We start from the raw sequence: 23,853 nt of genomic DNA, 5'->3' as shown, positions 1-23,853 counted from the left end.
AATAGCAACAAATTGTGTTGGGTAAAAATTACAAGGAATATTATAGACTATCCACAAATTCGTTATTTTCGTTCATTAAGCTAAAAACTATGGCACAAAAATCAATGCATCACGTCGGAAGCTGACATTTAATTGAATTTAAATTTAGCGCTTGCACCGCGTAAGCGAGAACGTCCGGCAGAGTTCTGTCAGATAGATAGGTGTATGTATGTATGTATTAGTTCTGCGAGAAAATCGAGGAAAACGTCTACATATATCTATGACATCCGCGTGACTTCAGTGATCGGGTCGCGAAAAAAATTACTCGGAAATTGTAGCAGCCGCATAAATTATTCTTGGATTTGCGTACAAATGTTGAGATCGCATTGGTGGCCGTCATTATGAATGGAACACGCTTCGACGGTAGTGAATCTGACATTTCCTCGTGAACTTTACTCGATAGATTAATTAACGTCGCAGTCGATTTTGAGTCATCGTGCGGTTTCTACGTATCGTTGACGAGATATTTGTAAATTCGTAACCACCTCGCTGTGCGTAGTACGTTCTCGCAACACCAGAAATTGAGAGAAGACGACAGTACAGAGGCGCAAATGACACACAATGTATGAATGGTGTATGCATCGCATTGCACATTGCTGATTATGTACATACATCGATAAATTACGTCTGTTTTGAACGTGCATGTGTACGTGTTTGCACGAGCGTTGCGAACCAACCGTACGCAGCGTTCTCGCCTGAATGAGAACCAAGAAAAGTGCAACAGTAGTACGTATACAAAATATTCACACATACGGGTCGATCGTTATCCACGGCAAAGAAAATATCTTCAGGGTTAACAGCTACAGGAAAATTTGGTCTCGTTACGCGTACCTGTTGTGTTTGTGTGCGCGCGTGCACACAGCTTCGCTTGTATTTGCACGTCACTTTTATTCGAGTTGATTGATACACATTGAAGAACCTATTATTGTTGTTTATTCAATTGTTCGATGTGTCAAATACATACACACATCAGGACGGTAACTTGTCGAAATAGTCGGGAAGGTACGGGTCCTCGGTGTTTCTATGTTTACAATTGTTTATCTGGCAATTAAATGACGCAGTCGTTTCTGTACCATTTTATAGCAGGATATTAAATATGAAGTTTTAACTATGCCACTTCGCGAATCTGATATGCGCTCTCTCGGACTGAATTGATCTCCTGTATAGGTTACGAATAAGTTGTTTGTCACGTTATGAGCATAATCAAGTATATCGTGTGGGAGATAATGAAATTGTACAAATAGTTTTTCTATCGCTTCAAATATGGACACTCGACCGCTTTGTCTCGACAAAATTTCCTGATCATAAACGGCAATAGTCACGCAACCAGAAACAGTACAAATTTTCAAAGCACTTCTACGATTTATTAACCGTTTACGAAAGGTTGTTACTGCAGTATGAACTTTTACAGAATCTTCTAAATTAATCGACAATTGTATTTATATGTGATCATGTATGAAAATATGGACAATTAATATTTCTACTTTTACAGAATATTGGTAGCCTGTCCCATGCAATGGAGACATTTCTGTCTATCATCTGAATGTTATGTATAATGAGTTGCTCAAAGGATTTTTTGATGGAATATTGAAATTGACAGAACGGTGGATACTTCCAATATTTTAAAACATGAGACAGTGTTGCTTAAACCATCAACTTCAGCTATGGCTTATGTTCCTTGTCTTTTGCGTTATGTGCAACAAGGCAGACATTTTAGTATTCTCTGCGGCCGCCAGGCATCAAATCGAAGAGGAATTCAGAGATATGCCAGCCAGATTTGGTGGTTTGATATCATCCGAGGGAATTAAGGTATTTATTGTTCAGTTAAAACTTGTACAACAAATTAGAATATGATTTGTGCGTGGGATTGAAATAATTTACAGTAAACACATTTTTTTTCTATAATGCTCATTTTAATAAAAGAACAATTTATCTTCTAAAATTGCTAATAAATTTACAAAAAATGCAAAATAAAAGATATTTGTTTAATTTAGTAACTAACATTTGTATTATTTTGTTGTTTTGTTCAATCATAACATAATCATCTACATAAAAGCCTATGGATTAAAAATTTTAAGGGTACTTTTTAGACTTAAATTAGACCTCGTGGTCTACCTTTTCTTATAACTCTCTAGATGACGATTTTTACATTCAATTCTTGTTCTTCTTCTGTATGATTGGCTCATCAACTTGCTTTTGCTCAATCAAGACAATTTGATTTGTCTCTTCAATACATACTTTGTTATTACTGTATGGAATGCTGTAATTTAATGTTTCAGATTCTATGTTGCTCAGCATTATACATCTGTATAATATAGTATATCTTTTTCCATTTTAATAAATTTCATATTCCTACTTTTCACTACCACCTCTTCTGCCATGATTACGTATTTTTTCATTCTTCCAATCCTGTTATTTAACTTTCCTCTTCACTAATACATGTGTTTCAAACCCATTGTGTCTCAACTCTGTTCTGTTATCAAATTGTTGTAAAAATGAAACCATTTATAATAAACATTTTTTTCCATAATACTACGTTTTAATAATCCAAAAATAAATCTCCTTAAATACTAAAAATATAAAATAAAAGACATTTAATAATTATTAATTAAGGTGTGTAATGCAAATAAATAGGAATTTTATGGAATTCTCAATTGTATTAAATTTGATTAGGGTATGGTGGTGTATGCAGATCCACCTACAGCATGCCATGAGATACAGGGTCCTCCAAATACTACCAATTACAATGGTAATTGGATAGCTTTAATTGCTCGCTATAATTGTAGTTTTGAAATAAAAGTTCGAATGGCACAAAAAGCTGGATACGATGCTGCAATTATACATAATGTTAACAGCAATGAGTTAGGTAAATATACTCACTATTATAATGTACAACAGACATGAATTTGATTATTGTTCTAATAATTATATTTTGATATATTTTCTATTGTTGTATCATAAATGCAATATATTTTGTTACAGAACCAATGTCAGCAAAAGATCCTGTAGGAATTTTTATAGCATCTGTGTTTGTCAGTGAAATCACAGGATTAATTATCAAAGAAAATTATTTATACGATGAGTTGTATTTTGTACTTATTAACGATGATACACCATTTAATATTACACATTTACTTCTACCCTTTGCTATCGTTGTTGGAATATGTTTTCTAGTCATGGTTACTTTTATGGTGAGGACAAACAATAAGCTGTTAAAGCTATTAGAGATTTTATTCATTATGTTTTTGGGAAAGGTTCATATATAATATGCTTATCTTTTAATTACAGATTGTTAGATGCATCAAGGATAGGAGGCAGCAAAGAAGGCATAGATTACCGAATTCGAGTTTGAAGAAAATTCCTACGCACAAATATACCAAAGGTGACCCATACGAAACATGTGCTATCTGTTTAGATGATTACATAGAAGGAGAAAAGCTAAGAGTTCTGCCCTGTGCTCATGGTTGGTATACTCTCCAATGAATTCAACATTTCCACGAAGAAAACAACTAATGACGACGGTACTTTTAGCTTACCACGCAAAGTGCATCGACCCATGGCTAACGAAGAATCGCCGAGTTTGTCCAGTTTGTAAACGAAAAGTGTTTGCCGCGAATGAACAAGTTTTTACCGACGAAAGTGATTCAGATGCTGACGATACGACTCCTTTAATTCGTGATGGTCACCAAGGTAAGCACTGCTTCCCTTGCCAATAATTACTTTTATTATCTCGCACGGTATACAGTATAATATTCGAGTAATCTAGCAAGATCCAATTTTTATAAAAATAAACACTTCTGCAGGTACTCAGGGTGGAACGTTTACACATGAACGTTTAGTGAGAGAAAATATTCTTGGGCGTAGCTCAAGGTCACCGACGCAGCAGCAGCAACAGCAGCAGCAGCAGCAGCAGCAGGATACGAATCATTCTAGCAGCAGCTCAGATTCCGAGCACTATTACGATACATCCGAGGACGGGGCTGGCACAAGCGCCGAAGAGCAGTCAAATACGATTGTTTTCATGGTTACGGACATTTACAGTATAAACGGTAAGGCAGTTCTATGCGCAACCCTTTCACTGCGTCGCCATCGATGATGGTCCAGCGATCCAGTGGTGTAGGTCAGCGTTCCTCAACCTTCTTCATTAGAGCAGACAATATTGAATTATTTTGGAACATTTTGGGAATTACTTGAGGTTGAGAAACGCTAGTGTGGACAGCAGTAGCACCCCTGAAAGCAATCTCCCTTTTGTTAGATCTGTGAAACCGGTTGGACGATTGCGATTGGAAGCAGGGAGAGGGTTATTAGCGAGCTGAAGAGAGCGATGGAACGGTAGTACAAGCTTTATGATTTAATGTTAGGCGAGCTATCGGAGTTGGAGGTTTCCGGGGTCAGCACCTAACCACACATGGTGACATTGTATACGGACACGGAGGAGTTTTCCAGCGATGGTGATCCAGGAAACAGCAAATCGAAATTGACCGGCGTGCCAAGAACAAAACCTTGAATCCAATCGCCATGGATTCAAAAAAAAAGGAAGAAAAAGGGAGAGAGAGAGAGAGAGAGAGAGAGAGAGAGATCACGTTTTCCCGTAAGATACTGCTGCTAGGAGCAGCTTCGGTTACTTTCCGTAAGATCTCTATTGTTTGTCTTGACCGAAGTTCGATACCGGGCCACTGGAACGTATTAACTTTTTTATTTAGATCTGGCATCGAATGCTAGAGAATGGAAGAGCATTTTTTTAGCACTTTGAGAGTATCCTTTGTTCACAAGTATTAACGGTTCATATCGAGCGAACGCGAGAAACAATTTGTGAAACGGGACACATCACTCAGATGATTTATGCGAATATCCATCCTTTATCGTCGCACGTTCGTTGCTCTTCAAGCATTTCTTTTTCACACAACTATATTATGAAAGTAAATGAAATTCTTTTATTTTATTGATACGAATATTATTGTTATCATAATCAGCTTATTTTGATTAAAGGTCGCTTATGAACATATTGAAATTGTTACTTGATGGTTAAGACCGCTGATATTACTTCTCTGGGCTGTTCGACTGAGTGGCCCAATGTTTCGAATGAGAAGGACAACAATGACTTTTCTCAGAAGATATTCGGAACGTTGCTTCACTCAGGTCCCGATAATTCACAGCTACTTATGGCCTACGTATTTTATGTTTGCACAGAATTTATTTGGTCCGCATACGTTATTATCTTTTCCCTTGACTAATACATACAGTTCTATTTCGTTTAAGCTTACTTTGTTAGACAGTACAGAAGAATCCTGTGTCTGCTCTCAGCTATTCCATAAACGCTGGACGACCATGATTTTGTAAATATTATTTCTTGCTATATATACATATACATATAACTTGCAGGAGGCCAAAAAGTGGAAGCCTCCTTAGCGCAGAGCCAGCAAAACTCTTTAACAGTAACCAAGGAAGCCGCGAAGCTTTGAGGATATATACATATATCCAACGTTAGACGTTATTACAATTTGACAGAAATTGAATCTGTAGAGTTAAGTTCCGCGAGTACGCCGACAAAGGGTTTTGCCGCCCAGAGACACGATGAATTAACGTTTTACATTTAACAAAGAAAAAATATAAAAACTGAAAAAAATATTAATAAATAATTAAAAAATGTTTTCATACTTCATAATACCAAATCGTCGTCAATCTTTGCATGAATTCTGTACATTCATATGTATAGTGTAAAATTAGCGTTCACTGGCATTTCTTAATCGCATGGAGAGGAGGGACAAAGTGTCCAGAAGCAGTTGGCAAAGTAAATAATCTGCAGATTAGGTTACGGCGTTTCCACTATGTTGTTGCTTGGTCATTGTTAATATAGATCCTTCGGGATGAGAGAAGCGGAAAGGAAGGTTGTATAAACTGTGTAAATAGTATGAGAGATAATATTGTTGTGTGTGTGTATATATATATATGTATATGTATGTATATTGTACAATATCGGAGATATAATTTTTACTCGGTCACCGCGACGTGTCTGATTCGGAAAGAAAGGATCAGGCTTGCTAATGTCTCATCGTTTAACGTTAGGTGTACTGTCCAAATAAAAATAAAAGATATTTATATTTTGTATTTTACATTATGCTGCTGATATCCTTAAGCGGTGCGGCGACAACGCACACGTATCTCAATACTCCAACCAGGTTCACTGAAACCGGAACGAAAATATTCACAAAGAGTTCTTCACTTTGCAATCACTATTGAAGAGAAAATAACAATGTGTGCATGAATCACAACGAGAGGATCAGTGTTGTTTATCGGCGATCTCGTCGAGTACTTTTCCCGGGTTTCCGCGTTTTATCAAGCAAAACAAGTGAATGCACACACTTTTTTCTCGATTATCTCGATTGTTCCCGGGACGGAAAGAATAATAACTATAGCGGCGACTGACCTCGCGCTCTACGTTTTGCAAAGAAAGAAGAATCGAGCATCGGTTCAAGAGAAATGCGTTGGCTTCCCATCGATCAGCAAGCGTTTTTTTCTTTTGGATCGTGTCAACTATGTTTCACATCGTCGATCGATGAAAGGCGCATGCATGTTTCACAATTCGCGATAGTTCATCTTTAAAATTGTATAAGGAGAAGGCTTTGTTCCTTCCTGCTGTTCCAGCGTCGTTGTTTCCCTATATGGGGACCAGAATGTTCGCATCGTAGAGTCTACATAAAACAAATGTCCTTTATCTTTTTAATTTTCTGGATACGCATTTTTTACAAGATAAAAATCACTGAATACTTTTGTTATTACTGTAGTGCGCGAGTTCTGGTTTAGTCCGTATGCAATCTATTGCGTTCACCGATTTATAATGTTTCTATGAAAAACTGAAAGCATCCTGTTCTACGCAGCACAGGAATTTGCGTCGCAGATCTTCCTATTCCGGCTTCATGTTAAGATCTTCGCTCAACTAACAGCACAAAAACTAGATGACATCAGGCCAGCATCGACATGTTCGGCTGATATCTAGATAATACGAACGTGTCTGATGTTGTTCATGTTGTTGGATGAGCGATGTCCTTTAACATACGTCTACTGCCGCACCAATCTTATGAATATTGTTTGAAGCAATCGTGTGACTCCGAGCCATCGACCGCCATCGACCTCGATAGATCATCTGTCCAATGAGAAAATGGCAAGGAGGGTAACAGTAAACACCATGGTCATGCCATTGCTTCATTTCGGGAACCATGAATGCACCTTGTAAAAGTATTATACAACAGGAACTAGAAATCCGGGTCACCCACGTAGCATGACATTGAACACTATGATATTAAGCTTGTCAGCCCGTTGCTCCATCTCGAAGACGCAGTCCAACGCGTTAATGGATCCCGAGCGGATGAATCGCAGATCCGGCGGAAACCGGCGGGATCTATCGATCGATGGGCTACGAGAGCAAGGTTCGGGGTCGGAGGGAAACATGAAAGTAGAGAGGACGGAGAAGAAAAAGGGGGCAACGTGAGGAAGTCATGTTAACAGAGGGAAGAGGTGTTCTAACGGCGAGTTTCCGTGGAGAGAGAGCGAGAGTGGCCGCGCGTGACGGCACAATGCCGTTTCAATTCGTCTCATCGTCGTGTGGAAAAAATCGTTCGAAAACAGGCCGCGATGTCGAGGGAAGATCGTGCTTCGGTTTTCCGCCGGTTTGGCCTCTCCAGGCGCACCGAGCAGCCTCTCTTGTCCTCTCCACCTTCGCTATCGCAGCAACCCCGATTCTTTCCCACTGCTTCCGTTCGAGGATTTTTTTCGCCCATCCTCTCGATCTCTCGTCTCCTCTGCCGCCCGCACTCTCACTCTCTCGCCGTTCATCTTGCTCAGACACCCCGGATCGACATCCCTTTTTCCACCTCGTCGCCGTTTTTCTATTTTTTTCGTCGCGTTCCCTCTGCCTTCGACGTTAGAACCGCCGGACGGGTCCAAACGTCCCGTCACCCCTTTCGTTCTGCAACCTACGCCAAAAGGCTATAGTATGGTACAACCCCCTCATTATAACGAACCGAAATTTTAAGGAAACGGGGGATAAAGGATCACTGTATATAAAATTTTGTCTTTGTTGGTTTTTGTGAAACCTTTGATACAATACATTGGGTTCTATCTTCCTCGTTCTAGGTTAGGTTTCAATTAATATCCCATCAAAATTTCAGATCATTATGATAAGGAGGTCGCATCGTACTGAGTAACAGAACGAAATAGAGTCACAACTGGATTGCGGATCTTTGCGCAAAGATTTAGACATCTATTTCTTTGATAATTGGCGGTAAGTAGAGAACAATGTAGGTGATAGTAATTGCGCCTCGTGGAAAAGAGATCCATCGTTAGTAATCGGTTAAGAGTGATTCTTTGGATTTGGCTTATCTATGAGAGGAGAAATATGAACAGTATTATTAATAGTAACTGATTGTGATTTAACAATTACTTTAATTTATCGATTCGTCTACCGTTTTTTTGTCACAAATCCGCAAATTCGAAATCCAACAACAATGTAAGACTGCAATCTGTTCATTAATTTTCAAAGCAGATGTCTCGTAAGACTTTGTTTTCAGCGTTGAAGTGGCAAGATCGCGCAAGCATTGCGAAATCGTGCAAAAATAGGATGGAATCTTTGTTAGCGGGTTATCGAGCGGACTCTTGTCTGCACGCGAGCGAGTTGATAGTCGGTGACACAGAGGAAAGACGCGGCCGCCCTTCCCGAGACAATAGAGCTGAACACGCTAGAGCAGTGCATCGATGACTCTGCCTCGGTGAGCAATCTCCTGTTCTAGGCATTATCACGGCGTGCGAAAGCGAGATCGTTGGCCATTTAAACTCGATTATCTTCGAATGAATCAAGCCACCGCGGAATTAAGTCGCGGACGCGCATTCTTTAGTTCTCATACGCATCGATAACGCCACGAGAATTGGAGGACGACTGTTACGGAATCGCGCGTCTGTAACCAAGTTCCAAACACATGTTGCAATTAACGCGAATCTCGCGCAAGATCCGTATGAGAATCACTGGACTTTCCTCGAGGCCTGAATCGCGATCGACGCGCGCCGTCGATTTCGAATAACTACGCTTTTTGTCGTCGAGGCTATTAAAGTGACGAATTGCATACAAAACACTCTTGCGTGACCTAATTTCACGGTATTACGCGAGTAATGCGAGCTCCTTTTCACGTTTTCTTGCACGCGCTGCTCCGTTACCGACGACTTGCCCCCCAAAGTGTCGATCGACACGACAAGGCAGAATCACCGAGGTTCTGATCACTATTTCGTAGATTTTAGTTGTTTGTCAAGGTTTTGCAGCCAGCTATATCAGGGGTCTAAGGACACACTAATATCCATGTGCGTCCAGTGATCAAGAATTTTTATTCGATCAACCGAGTAGTGACTTTCGAAATTTTAGTAGAAGACCGCCAGTAGTTTTTAGGGAGACGTGAGTATCGAAGAATACAATTAGAGAATGGATTAATGATACTTTACTGATTTGTAGATCCCCTAGAGCAGCCTAAAAGTATGTAGAAGAAGGAGCAGGATTCCAGACGTAAGTCGTAAATCACGGAGCACAGGTATGCACGGATTGTTCAGCACAGATTCATGCGTCGGACAAATCAGCGTTTACGAACTGGTGGCTGTAACAATTAATTATCTTCGCAGCAGTAAACAGCAGAACCTGGACGTAAGATTAGAAAACACAGGTACGTGTGACCAACCAAAGATTTACTGCAGGTAATCGTAGCTCTAAAATCCTGTCGTTTTACTATCCACTAGTTCTAATTGTTCGCTCATTCTAGCAAAATCCAAGCGCCAGTTGGAAATTGTAGGAAATAGGTATGTGGGACTCACCAGAGATCCGTGGAAAAACCTAGCTCTAATTACTCGCCTATAAACGTATCTACGAATACTACTTGTCTGTTCATTCCAGTAGCGTTGAAGTTGAAGATTTCGGATGTCAGCAATCGGAGAGTCAGAAACCACGAGAAGAAATTAGTTAATAAGCCGACGATCAAGGTATCCGCTAACTGTGATCGTTTACGCGAGAAAGTCGGCGACGACCGCGGAGCCAAAGGCGGGGGTTGCCTCTCGGCGAAGGACAGGAGGCAGGGGCGAAAAAGATGACGAAGTATTAGCGGCGAGGGAGATTTAGGGGGTTACCAGCGCGGCTTGACCGAGTAACAATCAAATAGGCTAGTCGTCCGCGTGACTAACCCGTTACCGCTGCTGCAGCTGCTCGCGAATTATCGATTCGCGAAAATTTCCCTCCGCCGGCGGACATGCGCGCGTTCGCGGCAACGCTCTCGACCCGAGAGATCACCGGAGGGAAAACCAGAGAACACGCAGCGAGATGTCCTTGGCGTAGGATACGCCTTCGCGCGTATGCGTATATCCGTGCGCAAGAAACAAGCCCGCTCCGGAGCACCGCCGTAACGCGGTACATGCGCCTTGCGTCTTTTCACCGTCCATCTAAGCATGTCGCGAAAACAGAGAGAATTTCGTGCGAATGTTCCTCCCTCGCCTGGCCGCCGATCCGACGTTAACTACCCTCCTTGTCGAGGATGCAAACTTGAAACGCACGCGAGACTTATCGGCGTTCCTCGAGGCCGAAGACAGAGTTTCGGGGCAAATTCGTAGCAACAAGATAGCGAGATTAATGGATCGTCCGTTGATCACCCTCTTCGGCCTATTACCGCCTCTCTAGAATTCGGCGAGGCCGTTTTTTAATATACAGGCGTCCCATTTTAATTGTTCCCCTTTTTCCTCATACTTTTAGCGCTGATGGTCTCTTCGCATGGTCGGGGCGTTCGTCGAGTTTCTGCGGGAAACAGGGTGGGGATGAGAGATGAGGGGTGACGGGACACGGTCGGCTGATCGCGACAAGCAATTATAACTACTTTTCCACTCGAGATCTCGATGGTATTAGGTCGACGAAGGCTCGGCTCGGCTCGGCGCGAAGTCGTGCCCGAGGGGTGGCTGGTTCTCGTGAGTCTTTCTCAGCCTCTCGACCTCGCGGCCCGATCGAAGTCGACGGTGTGTAACGCGGCGGTGTGTCGCGACGAACCCAAAGCCAGCCCGGACCCAGACGCCTAAAGAAGGAGACGTATTCGGGTCGTTCTCGGCGAACGGGTCGGCCGTTTCGAATACTCGGCTGCCGGACGCGGGGATCTATACCGACGGAGAGGCCGATTTTTTCCCGTCTCCTCCTCTGCCTCGTACTCTCCCTCTTCAGCAGGGACTAGAGAAGCGTACCGAGCCGGGAGGATGGCGGTGACGAAAGAGAGTTTTCCGCGAGAGAATCGAGACGAGCACAGTTTGGAATCGTTCGAGGGTGGACTCGGAGGATATATCGGGGTGGGGTTTCACGGCAGCGCGAGGAACGAGGAGGGGAGACGCGGCGTCGTGGTCGGCGACGGTGGTGGAGGCAGAGAGCGGCGGGTCTCGTGGGGCGGAAGGCGACCGGCGGCAGCGTGTGTACCGTTGTTTTTAGCGAGGTGGCGGTTGGAGGGAGCGTGGCGAGGGTAGGGGAAGGGATGCGTCGAGGAGCCGAAAAGCGAGCTAGGGGTAGCAGCGAGAGACGGAGGGAGGGAGCATAGAAGGGAGAGGTCGAAGGGAAGGAAAGACAAGGGAAGGAGTGTCGTAGCGGGCGGCAAGGGCACCGAAAGAGTCAACCTACGGTGTAGGCCCTACGTTGCCGGAGTAGGAGTTGGTCGAAGGGTAGTATCCAGACGGAGGGAAGGTAGGTGCGGAGGTAGCTACCCGGACAGGGAAAAAGGAAGATGGCGGTCCTAGCGATACTTCGGCGTGGTCGCGTGGCCACGTTCCAATGCGCACGACGGTTTAGAACCGACCCTGTAACCATCCCTCTGCCCTTTGGTGACTACACCCTCTCGCGAGTAGTTTGCCCGTACGTTCGCAGAGCAAACGAGCAAAACCTTCGGCGGGACGCGACTCTGCGTTCTCCACGGAGAAAAAGAATCCACGAAAAAGCGGGGCCGCGCGGGGATGGTAGCGGGAGCGCGACCCTCGTGGAGGCTTCCTCCCTCGCCGACAGAGAACCACCGATGATTGCGACTGCCGCGAATGCACGCACCGGAGAGGGACAGGCTTTCAGGGGAATCTTCGGAGGGAAAAAGACAGGGTTCGTTTCCCCTTTCGGGGGGTGAGTTAGGGGAGGTGCGGCAGTAGACAGGAAAGGGAGCGCGATAGGGGAGGCGATAGCACTGGGGGTGGAAAAGTAGCGCGACACCGGGCGCCGGAGCGAGATGAAAAGAATGGGGATGAGAGAAGGGGGTGGCCGGCTATAGGGGTGGGGGCGCGATCGGAAGGAGAATTTCGGGGCGTGCTGGTGTGTGTAGCTGCGTGCGTGTATGTACGTGTGTTTGCGTGCGCGCGCGCGCGATCCCCCGAGTTGGAAAGACAGAAAGGCCGAGGGAACGAAGGAGGCGCATCGAAGTTTCCGTCGTTCTCGCGAAGAGGGACTCTCGGTACGTTCGCTGTCCGATCCGCGCGCAGTTGCTGGTGCGCGGTTCAGGGGTCGGTGTTTCCGTGTCACGCGCACGACCCCAAAAAGTGTGTATGTGCGTGCGTGCGTGGCTCGGCCGTTCGTACGCCGCGTTGCAGGACGTCATCCTGATCGCGGTACGGTAAACGCGGATCGGGGGACCGTGGCGTGACGCCTCGCCTCTCGAGACTCAGGGCCCGAGAGACCTAAACCCGACACACACGAAGAGAGAGAGAGAGAGAGAGAGAGAGAGAGAGAGAGCGGCGCTGAGCTACACGCTGGGGACAGAAGGGAAAGGGGAAGGGAAGAATCGGTGGACAGATAGATACCGGGTCCCCGAGTGATCGTTGTCGTTCCCATCGTCGTACGTTCGTCGGGGCGCGAAAAGTGGATTCGTCGGGCACCCCCTTTCGAGCGTTCCAAACACCGCGCCCCGTTGTCGCGACCGTACTCCCCGTCGACGTCGTTGCCGACGTTGCCTCGCGGTAGAATTTTCTTCTTTCCGTGGACACGCGATTATCTCTCTCTCTCCCTCTTTCGTTGTCCGCTGCAACGGGGATTCGCTGCAAAGCGTTGGTGGTCGTGACGCGTCGCGCCGCGTCCACGGGATTCCGGCGAGAGGATGACGACGATGCTGTTGTGCGCTTAGGCGATCGCTGCGCGAGCGAGAGGGACGCGCGCGCGTGCCGAACATCAACCCTCCGCGTCGTTCGTCGCTGGGTTTCGCGGCCTCCTACACCGAAGGAAGGTTTCTCCACGACGCGAGGGACAGACAGACATAGAGAAAGAGCGAGAGAGACCGAAGAGAAAGAGCGAGAGAGAGGGAGAGAGAGTGGAGTCGACGCAACGAAACGCGAACGGAACGCGGTCCGGAAGGTGCGCCACCGTCCTGAGAGAACGGTGTCACGAGGAGCAACGATTTCGGGGACAGGACCAGCCCGTTCCTCGAGGCGACACGGCTCGATCGTGATCGTTAACACCCGCTGCGAACCCTCGAGGACCGATCGGATGCGACCGACGAGTTCGTCCGTTCGGTGGTTGTTCGTACAGTGGCGTTCGTCGGAGTCAGTTCGAGTGGAATCGTCGAGCCTCCTGGAAGGGAACGGTTGATCCGCAGCGACCGGAAAGTCTCGATCGATCCGCGGAAGGGACGCGGATCGCTCGGTCGCGACGAGGAGGCTGGCCCTCGGGTTACATCGCGGTGCTAACTACCCTGAGGAAGATACGTGCAAGGATTCCGGAGGGAGGGAGAGAGATTGGAACGGTCTTGCTACCGTCTACCGTTCGTGAAGTTGCCGTCACGGAGTAGAGGAGCCGTGCGCGCGCTCGGCCGCGCGCGCGCGCGTGCTCTCCCGCGCGGATCCTGGTGCGCGGTACCATCGCCGAGGGTTAAAAGCTATAACCTCACTTTCCCTTGGAACGAAGGAATTCGGCTGGTCCCAAGACCGGAGAGCCGAGGAAAGGGCCTGGGAAAACCCTGGCGAAACCAGGTCTCCAGTTCGTGCTAGAACTAGCCCCGGCAGCGGATAGTAGACAACGTTCAAGCCGGAAAGGAGCGACGGAAGAGGAGATCGCGAGAGGATCGGTGGGGTTGCTAAGCCGCATAGGACAGAGGCCAAAAAAAGAGAGGAGAGTCGGTTCCCCTAGAGGATAGAGTACCGCAACGAGGTCAACCAGCGGGAAGAAGAAGCCGAGCTCGGGTGGACCAAGAGAAGGTGGATACTCGGCTACCCGTGGCCACTTATCGAGCGGGTGTGTCCATGAAGTCGACGCAATGGCAACGAGCTCGCGAAAGGCTGCCGGTGACCCGTAGACCGTCAACTTTGTCCCCATCCGCCTGGTCGTCGGCTCTGCCGTCTGCGTGGTGGTTGGTGGCACGGTGGGACGCGTTGCCGCGTGGCCGGCAAGCGTGATCATCGACGACGGCCGGAGGGTACGCAGGAAAAGGCGTCTAGGATGCAGCATGAACCTCGGTGCCTCGTCGCTGGAGCTGGTGAGCTTCGGAAGGGGGATCACGGTGTCCAGGTGCTTTCGCCGGTCGAGAGGTCTCGGGTCCCCGTTATCCTCGGGACGGGCAGCGGCTTCGTCGCCGTCGCCGTCACCGTCAGCAGCGCTGCCGGCGCAGCGGCAGCGAGTGTCGTGGTGCTCGCGCTGGTCACCGTCCTGCTGGTCGTACGGCTCGAGAGCTGCCGTTGTCGGGGTGTACGCGGATCCGCGACGGTGCCGGAAGTGGCGGCTACCTGGCAGCAGACCGCGCGAGATCGGCTGGGCCGGGATCGAGATCGGGACAGAGTCGGGGACAGGAACAGGGACAGAGACAGGAACGAGGACCGAAAGCGAGACGCGCAGGATCCGCAGAACGAAACCGGTTGCGAGGTCGTCGTCGAGGGAGGTGCACGACACGAGGTGTTGGTGGTGCAGGTGGCGCGGCCGCAGGAAGAGGAGAAAGCGGTGGATCATCGTCGGCGAAGGAGGCGGTGGCACGAGGGTCTCGAGTGCGTCGAGTGCGCGGTCACGCCGTTGTTGTTGCCGTTGCTGTCGCTGCCACGCGAGTTGGCCCACGGCCTCGGTTCCGTCGCGGCCTCCGTCGCGTTCGAGATCGCGGCTCGCGGACCTGCCGCCGACGCGCCCCCGATCCTCCAAAGAGATCGTCGTGGTCGTCGCCGAGGAGGAGCTGGTGGTCGCCTGCTCCAGGGGGACTTCTAAGGGCCCCGCCGACCCGGGCCGCTCGGACAGTTGTCACCTGGCTATCGGCTCCGGGATATCTACGAGCGGGGCTGACATCATTCACGAGCCGTCTCGAGAGGAAGATCGTCTCGACTGTCCGCGAGAGGAACCCGACGGACCTGTCATCGTCGTCGACGGTTCGGTTGCGTCGTTCTCGGTGGATCGGTCGTCGCACGGGGAACAATTGGAACAAGGGTCACAAGCGGCACGCGGATCGCGATCGATCGCCACCGATCCGCGGCTCCCGATCCACAGAGGCTTCCGGCGGCGGGTTCGCGCGGCGTTGTCGACGGCTTTTATCCGTCGCGAGGTTATCGTCGAGGGAGCGAAACGCACGACCACGGCCCGCGCATCCAGCTCGGGAACGGGAACGGGAACGGGAACGAGAGGGATCGAGAAGAGGCAGCAGCAGACGCACGGGGCAGAAATCGGCCTCGAGCTTCTCTGGCAGCGATGCGGGACCCCCTGCGGCAGCGACCGGACGACGACCAGCAGCAGGCACGCGATCGCAGCAGACCACGGTCACGCGAGTCCAGCTCCGAGAGACCAGCTCGGGATCGCCCTCGGCACCACCACCGGCATCATCGGCTGCGGCTGCGACTTCGACATCGACTTCGACGTCGCCACCGTCACCGGCGGAAAAGCTACGCGGCGAGAACAGTGGCGATCGTCGGTCCTGGATCTACGGCGTGGATCTACAACAACGGGGACGATCACCGGGACGACCAACGGGGGACGCTAGCGTTCCCGAGCTCGTGCCCATGCTGCTCGATCCACCCGGTTTCACGGGACCACCCACGTCTAGCCGGCGAAGACGCAACCGATCAACCGAGCCTCGTTCGTCTTCTTCGAGCTCGTGCCCCGTCGTCCGAGAGGAGAGATCGATTAGCCGCAGCTCGTCCCGCGTCCGCTCTCGCCCGCCCGAAACCGGGAACGCCACTGCCTTTAACGTTTCTTTCGATTCTGTTTCTCTCAGCGTGGCGAGAAACGTCGCGAACGCCACCGGGACCGACGAACGGCGACGCTCGGGATCTCGACGCCTCCGGAACACCAGAGATCACCGATGGTCCGTTAATCGCCGAGAGGGCGGCGACACCGAGGACAGCGACGTCCGTTTTTCGTCAACGTCGCGACGATCGGGGTCACGGTCCTCTCGCTGCGGCAGCAGCGGCGGCAGCTGCAAGACGCCGACGACACGGCTCGTTGACAGAAGGGAAAAGGATCGAGGCGAAGCAACATCAGGAACAGCCGGCGAGGAAGATGAGGAGGAAGAGGAAGAAGAAGAAGATGAGGATAGAGAATCGTCAAAAAGCACCGTCGCGGACGTCACGAGCGTTCCTTCCGTCGACGCGTCGTTCGCTTACACTGCCTACAACAACGCCAAGAACGAAGCCGGAAGCGGTCGCGACGTCCAGGCGCCATGCCGCGAGATCGAGCTTGCTCGCGATCAGGATAGCGATCGGGATCGCGACCAGGAGGAGGAGGAGGACTTTCGGGAACGATCGAAGAACGGTCGGGCGGTTCGCGACGCGAAACGGGGAGAGAGCAGTGATAAGGTGGTGTGGCTCGATCGCGAGAACGAACGTTTCCCGCGGGGTCCTAGGGCCCATTTCCGTCGAGGCTCGTGCGTTCAGCCGGAGAACGGGTGCTGCGGGACTACAGACTACACTGCCCGGTTCCAGGAGCCGACTACCAATGAGAGGCGTCCCAAGGACGAGGAGCTCGCGACCAGCGGACCAACCAAGGTGTCCGGCTCCCGTGGCAGGAGCTACGGGCTGCTGTTCGTCTTGTATCTGCTCGCCTGGCCGCTGGCGTGTTCGACCAATCCCTCCGGCCAGTTCGCCTCGAGATTCGCCCGGAACCCATCCCTCGGTCCCGCCGACGAGATGCCCCGGCACAACGTCACGCAGATCTCGTCTCTGTTGTCGTCGTCGAGCGTCGTCTACCAGCCGACGCGGCAGCAGCACCTTGAGAGGGAACGATACGTCCAGGACGCGGTGTACAGCGAGAACGAGAAGAAGAAGAGCAGCGGCGAGACCGTTGGGTCCGTCGTGGGGTCCGTCGTTGGACATCGTCGGCACGGTCGCCGCGAGATCCAGGTTCAGCAGACTCGCAGCAGCAGCAGCAGCAGCAGCAACAGCAACAGCGGTGGCAACAGCGGTAGCAGCAGCAGCGGCAGCAGTAGCAACGATCAACAACGAGAGGCGACCGAAATCGAGGACTCGCATCAGAGCCATCAGCCGGACCCAAAGCTGCATCCTTACAACGAATACAGCTGGGAGGTGAACCAGATCAATCCTTGGCTATCGGCCTGCGACCTGGCAGGTCCAGCGCCGGCCGATCTTCAGGGTAGCTGCGGTCCACCGGAAGTACCCAAGAACTGCCCGGTCCCCTGCTCGTCGAACGGCACGAATGGTAGGGCGAAGGTGAACGGCGTCGACGCCGTGTTCCACCAGGTGATCGAGAAGGTCGAGGTCGCCGAGAGACAGTCCTGGTCCGCTGCCGGAGGACCCGGTGCTAGTAGTGGTGGTGGTGGTGGTGCTGGTGGTGCTGGTGGTGCTGGTGGGAACGTCCAAGGGAGGAACGAGGGTGGAACCGACGGTCAAGAGAGACCCGAGGGCGTACGGAACACGGCTCCGGAACAGTGCCTTTTTTATCTCGAGGAGTCGCATAAGAAGGACGTCTGTCGGGATGATTTTGGCCGGAGCAGTACGCGAAGTTTTTCAACCCCGAGGGAGAATCGATATTGGTTCGTGAGCGGGTTGCGTCTGCGGCACTGCTGCGAGCACGCGGTGGTCAACGCCCTGGCACCCGGCAAGGGCGGCCCGTTCGAAAACGTGCTAAACGGTGGCTCAAAGTGTGCCGATGCCCTGGACAAGCTGTTGCTCGTCGACAAGCTAGCCGCGAGGCTACATTGTGAATTCGAGGAAGTGCTGGCGCGGTACGACTGCGCCCAGCCCTATTCGGTCATCTTCAACTGCACCCATTGCAAGGTAAGACCCTCTCCGAACACCTTTCTTTTTCTCTTATCGAAGAAGTTTCAACCGACCTCTGCGTCCTCCATTCTAACACCTCGAAACGTGCTCCGTAAAAGTAAAGAGACTCGGCGTTTGGTATTTCGTTGTTCTTTATAGTACCATCAAGCAGAATCACAATTATCCAAAGCAATGAGGGCATAGATGTTCGAATAATAGAACAGTGACATAGTTACAGTGCTCAGAGACCCCTCAAATCGTGCGCTAGAAAAGGAACAAGGTATTAGATTCACCCGAACGTTCGTATCGTTTTCAACTATATTGCAAACATTGCAATATACAAACATTGCTATATATATTGCAAACATTGCGAATCCAAAATGTTTAGTAGCTGATGAAACATTTAACATCTATTTGAACATCTTCAGATTGTCCAATAACTTAACTGCGGCACAAAGTTCAAACTTCACCGATCTTCCGATGTCCGACGTGCCCATCGATCAAATGTATTTCCCGCGTAAACAGTTCACGTAGAAGTGATCCGATTCTGTTGTATAGATCAATAAAGATCTAGCACTGTAACTGTGACAATAGATTTTTTACGTGGACAGCTGCTTTGTAACTTCTAAAGTATCATTTAGGGCGGTAGAGTTTTGATTCTGCGAAATTCTATAAAGATAGGGGATGATCCGTGGATCGAAAATGTCTGTGCGTGCGGAAATTTCCTAGTTTCCGGTTGAAGGATTCAGAAGGGTTTGAAACTTTTTCGATCGCTCTTTTTTTTTCTAACAATCCTTGTGCACCGTTCCGGCCAATTCGATCGAATTTCGAGAAATTCGAGGCACTACGAGGATTTCGTTCCATCCGGCCACACGAACGTTCGCGCGTGGTTGCGGTCGGGCGAGTCAGTTTTTTATGCCTAAGTGAACGTCGAGGATGCGACTTCATTTATAAGATATTAACGCGGCATTTACGTGAACCATGCACAAGGGTCCGTCTTTACGCCGTGAAACATCCTTGCAGCGAAGCGGTGTTCCCCTTATCCTAAGATTTCTCGAAGGAGTTGCGCATAGTATGCATATATACGGCGATGCCCCCGAAAGAGATTTTTCGTAGCTCTTGAAGCCGTCTAAAAAGGGTAAAAAAGCCGGCATCACCGTAAGGCGGGCGAAAAGTTTTTGTTAAGCGAGGCTGCCTCGTAATTACATAGTCTGCGACCAAGTTTCTTTAACCCTTTGACTGCTGACCAACGGAAGCGAGGCGGAAACCCCTCGCAAAGTGCCACCGTTGGTTATCATTTCTAAATGAATCTTTCCTCTTAATATTTTCCATCGACGGCAGCGTTTATAAAACGTTTATGCGTTCATCGCGGAATGATTAGTAACGCGAGCTGCAACCGGGTACGATAGACGTTCTTATAATCATTTAATAGTGCCCATTAAGACGATCTTTTTCGCAGTATATTTCAGCTTCAGAATTAACAGCCGAGGAAATCATTTTTGCAGCTCTATGCAGCAGAACAGTGCGGTCAACACTGTTCCAATTTATGTTGTAGTGTCTGTTCAAAGGCAGATAACAAATTGGATCGAAATAATTAATTATTCCATTGTGAAACGTAAGGTCGCTCTCAAGTCGTCTGAAATTTTTAACAAAATGTTATCTGGAACACTTTAAACGTATGCACGTAATCGCAATGATTAGACTGTCGATATTTATGCATTTACGAAGTAAAGTTGCATATTAACAAAATGAGACAACAGTTTAATTGCACTCCTGTTTCGATCAAATTCTTTCGGAGTTCGCACAGAGAACCGCAGGTATTGGATCGAGATGTGAAACAAAATCGGAGGTAATTAAAGAAGTTCGCAGAAGGGTTTTTCGAGCAGCGCGGGAACGATTTTCTGAGAATTTTCGGAAGATCCTGGACGCACACGCTCGTAGAACTGCGAGACGTCGGCTGTCTCCCGTCGAATCCGTTGTAATTTCCTCTCCCACTTGTCGCCGTCTCTTCCGTCGGCTACGTTATTATTGTCGAGTTTGAATAGTTCGCGGCTCGGCGATGCGTTTGTGTCGAGGAATTAACGTCTCGAGCCTCCCCGGCGGCGATTCTCGCGGGATCCTGCCGGTTTTCCGGTCTTCCGCGCGTCGATTCCTCGCCGTTAACCGCGTAAACGAGCCATTGTTTCGCCAGCGAGGATGAACTCGTGGAAAGAATCCGCGACAAATTACAGGGGCGGAGAAACGAAGCTGTCCAGAGTGGCGTGGTGAGAGGAGGAGGGTGAGGGGGAGGGGGTTAGATAGTTGGAATCGGAATCAGAGCTTTTGTTCCGAGCAGACGAGAACAAGTCGCCAACATCGTCGTCTTGCTCGCTTGCCAAAGCTGCAGCTTGCGACTGCACGCGATGGATGCAACGCCGGCGAACGACCTCTCCAGCAATCAACGCTAATCAACGTTTCGGCAAGCAGCAAATCCTGCAATTAGGAACGGATTCAACGCGTCTACCCCCGCCTTCTTTTCTCCTCTTATTCTCCACTTACGATCCCGCTGCTCTCGAAGAGGCCTGCCAAGAAACTCTTTGTCCCGGGACGCGACGAGTGTCCCGAACTTGCTGGAATTCCTCGCACGTACCATTCACCCTCCACCGTACCACCCCGCCATGCCCCTAAACGCCACCGACACCGAATTTTCTTTCTTCCCGCAGCCAGCGGACGATATCGCGACCGATACACGCTGATTCGATCATTTCGGCATCGGGCTGTTGGGTTGTTAGCTGTTTCCTTGAGCTAGCCTTTCAATTCGTAACGAGCTGACTATGGTGAACGAATTGTCCAGACTGTTTTAGGGGTCACAATGTGTCCTATCATGATACGAGGGAATTTTTGTTGGACATACGTGTGCTGCTGCTCTCTCTCTCTCTCTCTCTCTCTCGCTCGCTCCTCTCTCTCCCCCTCTCTTGCATTTTCTCTTCTCCATTTTGGATGTCGACTAGTTTCTGTGCTGTTCTTTTATATTTCTGTACTATTTCATTTCACGTACTCTTGAGCTTACTTCTCTGAGGTCAGTGTTCAATTAATTTTTTTGTTGGAGGTAGCTTGAATAGATACTAATTTTAACTGGCTGTTAGGATGTAGAATTTCAATGGAACGTTTGTAATTCTGGATCTATGTGGATCCTGCCACAAGGTTTAGATTAATTGTGTGTGTGTGTGTGTGTGTGTGTGTGTGTGTGTGTGTGTGTGGTTTAGATTTTTAGGATTTTATTATTAGAATAGGTTTTTAGAGAGAGATTAATTGGTTTCTCTTATGGAATACTTTATAGCAATTTTTACATGTATGTGAAAATGAGTAGTTCAAAAATTTAAATATATTGTTGCGGTATTTACTTTGGTGGAAATAAATATTTATGCAGGCAGTTTTCTCAGTAGACTGCGTATCTTCGTGTAAAATAGAAATTATCCAGCATGACTATAAGAAACAGGAATTAAATAAAAACAAATTGTTTCTTTTAATATGTCTTCACAATTTTGTATGTATTTCGAATACCGATCTTGCCATAAATGCATAAAATTCGCAGTCTAGTGATATCTAGGAAAATAAGAAAAATAAAGAAAATATTGTGTTTGAAAAGTACATTCTATAACAAAATAAAATACAACTGAATTCATTGGCCCGAAATCGCAGGAGTTGACAAAACAGCTGATCAGCCCCAAACAATTGCTAGTACTAGAGCACGCAATTATAGTAAAAATACTTATTAAAAGTACTCTGAGAAATAAAGAAAGATAAAAGTGCAGTGTAAAATAGAACAGAAAAATTCTTGAAATGGTTGTGTTTAAATTAAATATTGAATCTATTGTTACCTTCGAATCGTAGGCGTTAAAAACAGCAGTTACACTATAATCAGATCATATTATTTTTGTTTTAATACATTTTTATTTTAGTTCTAATACACGAACAGTATTATCGCGGTCATGTGTTCGGTTACCCGACTCGCAGACGGTATTAATAATGCCAAAACTCGAAGCAGAAAATTAATTAAAGGATTAAGCGGCAATTTTAGCAGGATATATATATATATATAGAGAGAGAGAGAGAGAGAGAGAGAGAGAGAGAGGAAGAGAGAGAGGGTTCGTTGCGAGGGTGTTAGTGGGTGGTCTGGCCTAACACGACCAAACTTCCGGTACCTTGCGGGCGACACTTTCCATCGGTTATCGAACAGAGAGAAACCCGGCCTTGTTACTCGGCAATTAATCGGCAATCTCGATCGGCCGGCGAAACTTGTCGGAGTGGGGGAAAAAATGAATTGTTAATTGGCCGGTGGCCGCGATTGTTCGCGCGTAGCGAAGTTTATGACGGGGGATTGCTCGTTACCCGCTCGTACCCGGAAGATACTCGACTCGGAGCGGAGCGGAGAGGCGCGGCGGGCAAGCGCGCAAGAGCAGATCATTTTCAGATTGCCGTATTATCGGCGCTCGAGGTTCGAGCGTGAAGTGTTTTCGAGCGGATCGCGTGGACAGAAATTCGCGGAAGAAGAGCCCGCTAGACTGATGCCAACTCAAGCGGGATATCGATTTAAACGATTAGCGCTGCCACCCCCGCACCTCCGCGTCGTTTGCGCCACCGCGAAGTTAATGCGGAATTCGGATCGCGTCGCGTTTTATACTGGCCGACGCTTCGACTCGGATCGCTTCCGGTCTCCGGTTTCATTTAAGCCTCCATCTTTCTCCGATTTGTTTCGATATCATTCACAATCGGACCTTTATGCAAAACAATCAATTTCCTCAATTGCAAGGAACAAGAATTTGTTTAACGGTACCTCAGAGACTGATGCACGCCGATTTTAATGAAGCTTAGTACAAATCTTCATTAAACTTGCTCTAAGATGTCAGACTTATTTAGCACTTGTTTCTAGTAAATTCCGAAAAACTACGTGGCATTAATTCTGCCATTCCTTCTACTATCTTCGTTACATAGAATGACAAATATTAATAAGTAAGTTCTTTCTAAATATAAGGATGAAGAAAATATATTGTTCGACTGGAAATAAAAGTTCTGCTAACTTCCCTTAACGCTGGATTACATTATAACATAATTGTTCGACTATATTAACGTAAAGCAAATATTAATCAATATTTCTTACGAGAATCAATCATTCGAAGATGCATCCTTCGCCTCATCAAAAAGTACTTTATCGTTCCATCATTTACAAAAATTCCCACAATACACTCAGGAACCGCTCAGTCGGCATAACTTCGAAGAATGTGCGGTAGAACAAAAAGATCGTTAGAAACCAGCGTCGCAGGACGAGACAATAATTCCGCGAGGCAAGCGCCGCAGAAAACGGGGGCGATTCAGGCCGCAAAAGTTGAAAACTTGTTAGCCATAAGCCGTAGAGCGGCGAATTAATTATTCCGCGCGATGCAGCGACGTGGTGAACCTGCGAGGTCTCGCTCCGTGCTGCCCTGAAAACCGGATGTCTTTACCGAGAATCGTTGGAAAACAATCGGATCGGAACATCGAATCCGCTCGGACACACACGCGGAGTATGTTTGCAATGACGGAGCGGCGCGGATCGTGTCCACGCACTGCAAGCGGAGCCGACATCCTCTC

The 23,853-nt window shown here is 48.2% G+C and overlaps 2 protein-coding genes and 1 long non-coding RNA gene across 4 annotated transcripts in view; 2 read left to right on the top strand and 1 right to left on the bottom strand.

The window, feature by feature from the left end:
• Nucleotides 1–201: 201 nt before the first annotated feature.
• On the top strand, nt 202–6,138 carry LOC117220263 (E3 ubiquitin-protein ligase RNF167). 2 transcript variants are annotated; one of them, XM_033470055.2, is made up of 8 exons: nt 202–765; nt 1,532–1,848; nt 2,713–2,905; nt 3,022–3,230; nt 3,328–3,502; nt 3,571–3,729; nt 3,843–4,088; nt 4,295–6,138. In XM_033470055.2, the coding sequence occupies exons 2-8, from the start codon at nt 1,669–1,671 to the stop codon at nt 4,300–4,302; spliced, it is 1,170 nt and encodes a 389-aa protein (XP_033325946.1). In that variant the 5' UTR covers nt 202–765; nt 1,532–1,668; the 3' UTR covers nt 4,303–6,138. The 2 variants fall into 2 exon arrangements, with proteins under 2 accessions (XP_033325946.1, XP_033325943.1); XM_033470052.2 differs by having other exon boundaries at nt 203–765; nt 4,401–6,138.
• Nucleotides 3,327–10,477, bottom strand: LOC143260174 (uncharacterized). The gene is made up of 2 exons (XR_013034282.1): nt 6,467–10,477; nt 3,327–6,223 (listed from the first exon to the last, which is right to left on the bottom strand). It is a non-coding gene; the product is annotated as an uncharacterized LOC143260174 (long non-coding RNA).
• Nucleotides 10,478–16,029: 5,552 nt separating this feature from the next.
• The window catches only part of Mid1 (calcium-permeable channel component Mid1), a 93,704-nt gene continuing 85,880 nt past the window's right edge, over nt 16,030–23,853 (top strand). Inside the window, exon 1 of the mRNA XM_033469548.2 lies at nt 16,030–18,261. Coding sequence (XP_033325439.2) covers nt 16,030–18,261 — 2,232 coding nt within the window. The remainder of the gene's footprint in view (nt 18,262–23,853) is intronic.

This window comes from Megalopta genalis, chromosome 10, assembly GCF_051020955.1.
Source record: "Megalopta genalis isolate 19385.01 chromosome 10, iyMegGena1_principal, whole genome shotgun sequence".
NCBI classification, from domain to species: domain Eukaryota; kingdom Metazoa; phylum Arthropoda; class Insecta; order Hymenoptera; family Halictidae; genus Megalopta; species Megalopta genalis.
The sequence above is the reverse complement of the archived record's forward strand: the minus strand, read 5'-3'. Positions and strand labels throughout refer to the sequence as shown.

Excerpts from the sequence above, each read along its gene's own strand:
- LOC117220263 (XM_033470052.2), top strand. The coding sequence starts at position 1,669 with ATGAGACAGTGTTGCTTAAACCATCAACTTCAGCTATGGCTTATGTTC. Across the intron at positions 3,231-3,327 it reads TAGTCATGGTTACTTTTATG|ATTGTTAGATGCATCAAGGA; the intron begins GTGAGGACAAAC and ends TTTTAATTACAG. Across the intron at positions 3,730-3,842 it reads AATTCGTGATGGTCACCAAG|GTACTCAGGGTGGAACGTTT; the intron begins GTAAGCACTGCT and ends ACACTTCTGCAG.